General features: G+C 42.3%; 2 protein-coding genes across 2 annotated transcripts in view; both read right to left on the bottom strand.

The window, feature by feature from the left end:
• LOC106878757 (uncharacterized) overlaps positions 1–2829 on the bottom strand; it is a 401005-nt gene that overhangs the window by 374797 nt on the left and 23379 nt on the right. The window lies entirely within an intron of this gene.
• Positions 1–2829, bottom strand: part of LOC106878760 (uncharacterized) — a 109042-nt gene that overhangs the window by 83064 nt on the left and 23149 nt on the right. The window contains exon 4 of the mRNA XM_052967579.1: positions 536–698. Within this exon, the coding sequence (XP_052823539.1) occupies positions 536–698 (163 nt within the window). The remainder of the gene's footprint in view (positions 1–535; positions 699–2829) is intronic.

The raw sequence follows: 2829 nt of genomic DNA, 5'->3' as shown, positions 1-2829 counted from the left end.
ACACACACACACACACACACACACACACACACACACACACACATATATATATATATATATATATACAACGGGCTTCCACGCAGTTACCGACTATCAAATGCATTCACATAGCATCGGCAGACGCAGTATTATCGTAGAAGAGGCCCTAGGTGCCACACTGAACTCTAAACAGACTTCTTTATTGTTTGCTAAGTCCCATTTTTAATTATGGATTCAAACACCCTATCCTAGGGTCAACTAGACAGAGGCTCGATCTCTACCTTTTATGATAGCCTCTGCTGTAGCATGGCCATGTATCGGAACCGCTTGATTCTTCGCACATTTCTCGTTGATGTTTTTCTCTGCCACTTGTAGGCAGATTCTTATTTTACCAACCTCGAAAGAAACGCAGACTTTACTTGAACAGGATTCGAAATCAGAACGTAAAGGAAACTAATTATTTACAACAATGTATTTTTATGGATGTTCTACCGATTCTGCCATCGTTCACCTTTTTTTCTTTTTTATAAACTGAAGTATTTTATCAGGTACTTACCTGGTATGGGAATATAATCACGGCCAAAATCAAAGGCCTTGTTGCCTCTCAGTTTACCAATTCCATGTTTAACAGAGTTCTGAAGTCCTCCAGTTGGAGTGTCGGCTGATTCAATTATTGGCATAATAATGAATTCCTCACCGAAAACCTTGATTATTCCGTGCTGCCACATCCAAAAGTTGAGAAAGAAAATGAAGAGAAAAAATAATAGAGTTTAGTTAGATTTGATATAAGTCGATGTCAGTGTTGTAGATAACGCTTTGGCCACACCGTAATTATGTATAATTACATATGAAGAGCGTAGGCTCGAAACGTTAAAGACTTTCTCTATTCCTGAGTGTTATACTAATATCCATTTGTTATTTACACCACCTGTCTTCGTCTGTTGTTTTTTTTCGTTAATTCTCCCATACATATGTCGAGGCACAATGGCCCAGTGGTTAGGGCAGCGGATTCGCGGTCGTAGGACCGCGGTTTCGATTCCCAGACCGGCCGTTGTGAGTGTGTATTGAGCAAAAACACCTAGAGCTCCATGAGGCTCCGACAAGAGGTGGTGACGAACCCTGCTGTACTCTATCACCATAACTTTCTCTCACTCTTTCTTCCTGTTTCTGTTGTGCCTGTGATTCAAAGGGCCGGTTACAAAGCAAGCTCCTTGACTACACAGTCATGCCTGCACCTTTGGTCGCAGAACACATTCGATCCTGGATCGGCTGGATCAAAACTGAATTGGGGATAACGAACACCCACGAAGAGGAAATCACTTTTTTCGGGTAAGCACTGACTTGTGGGACTTGTGGGACTTGTGGGAGTAATCCACTCTACTCTACCAATCGTCACCACTACAATAACCACTCGCATTACAACCACTGCCACTACCGCTGTTAAAACAATCGACACTACCACCAGCACCACTACCACGAATACCATCGCTCTCACTGCTACTACTCTACTTCCAGAAAAACCACCACCGCCCGTCATCACCACGACCACCACCACCAATATCAACGACAACACCTCTTCTGCGACTCCCAACAATCACCAATCACCTGAAGACCATACTACTACCACCACTACTAATACTACTGCTACAGCCAATACTAATACGATACAGCATCAGTACTAGAACCTACAGCACCACTACTAGCACAACTAATACCACCACCACCACCACCGACATCACGACCACCAGTACCTCCCATTGACTCCACTATCACCACTACCGCACCACCTCTGACATTACTACTACTACTACTACTACCGCCACCATTACCATCACCACCTCCACCATCACCATCACCACCACCACCACTGACACTACTACTACTACTACTACCATGACCACAACCACCTCCTTATGTTGTCAACAATGTTGCAGACATGAGAAAATTACTTGGAGAGGTTAAAACAATCTGGAAGTAATAATGGTGTGTGAAACGTGTTGTTGTTCAGTCTGACATGGAGACTTCGTCACGTTACAAATACCACACCGTCCCACAACCAGCAACATCACGTTTATAACATACACACACATACACATACACATGCAGTTGTACAACGATTGCACAATATATATATACATACATATATATATGCATATATGGGTAAAGGACGACACCAATAGTAAACAACATGAAATACGAAAATGAGTTAAATGAGTTAAACAACGAGAGAATCAAATGGGAAACAGAACAAGTAACACAAGGAACCACCCTTCATCAGTTGTCGGCTGTCTATCTACTCCTCATTTCGAGCATTGAACGACAATATGAGTCTTCGAAGACAGTTGCTCCCATAAATACCAAAACAGGACAGTGGAGACATACAAGGAAACCGAACGAAAACAAACATGGAGGGTCGTTAGACCAGAACGAGAGGAAAATAGTGAACGCTGGGAAAAATACTTTCTTTGAAAATTAGGAGAGATGGAAGACGTCCAGTCCTTAGGACGTCCTACATGCACACACACACACATACACACATACATACACATCGTTTATATAAGAAGGTGTACTGAAAAATCCCTGGACTTAAAGATGTCGCAAAAAGTTTGGCTGGAGGTTCAACCATCGGAGATCTTTTACAGAGCTTAGAAAAACTGTAGGACCGCTGTAATAATTGTGTGAATTTGGGAGGAGAATATATTGAATAAAATTATAATAAACTGATCCTCCAGTATTTTCTTTTATGCAAATGCAGGAACTTTTTAATATCCCTTCGTGTGTGTGCGTGCGTGCGTGAGTGTGTGTGTGTGTGTGTGTGTGTGTGTGTGTGTGTGTGTGTGTGTGTGTGTG

The sequence above is a fragment of the Octopus bimaculoides genome, chromosome 4 (genome assembly GCF_001194135.2).
Source record: "Octopus bimaculoides isolate UCB-OBI-ISO-001 chromosome 4, ASM119413v2, whole genome shotgun sequence".
In the NCBI taxonomy this organism is placed as follows: Eukaryota; Metazoa; Mollusca; class Cephalopoda; order Octopoda; family Octopodidae; genus Octopus; species Octopus bimaculoides.
Note: the sequence above shows the minus strand (reverse complement) of the source record. Positions and strands in the feature narration are given on the sequence as shown.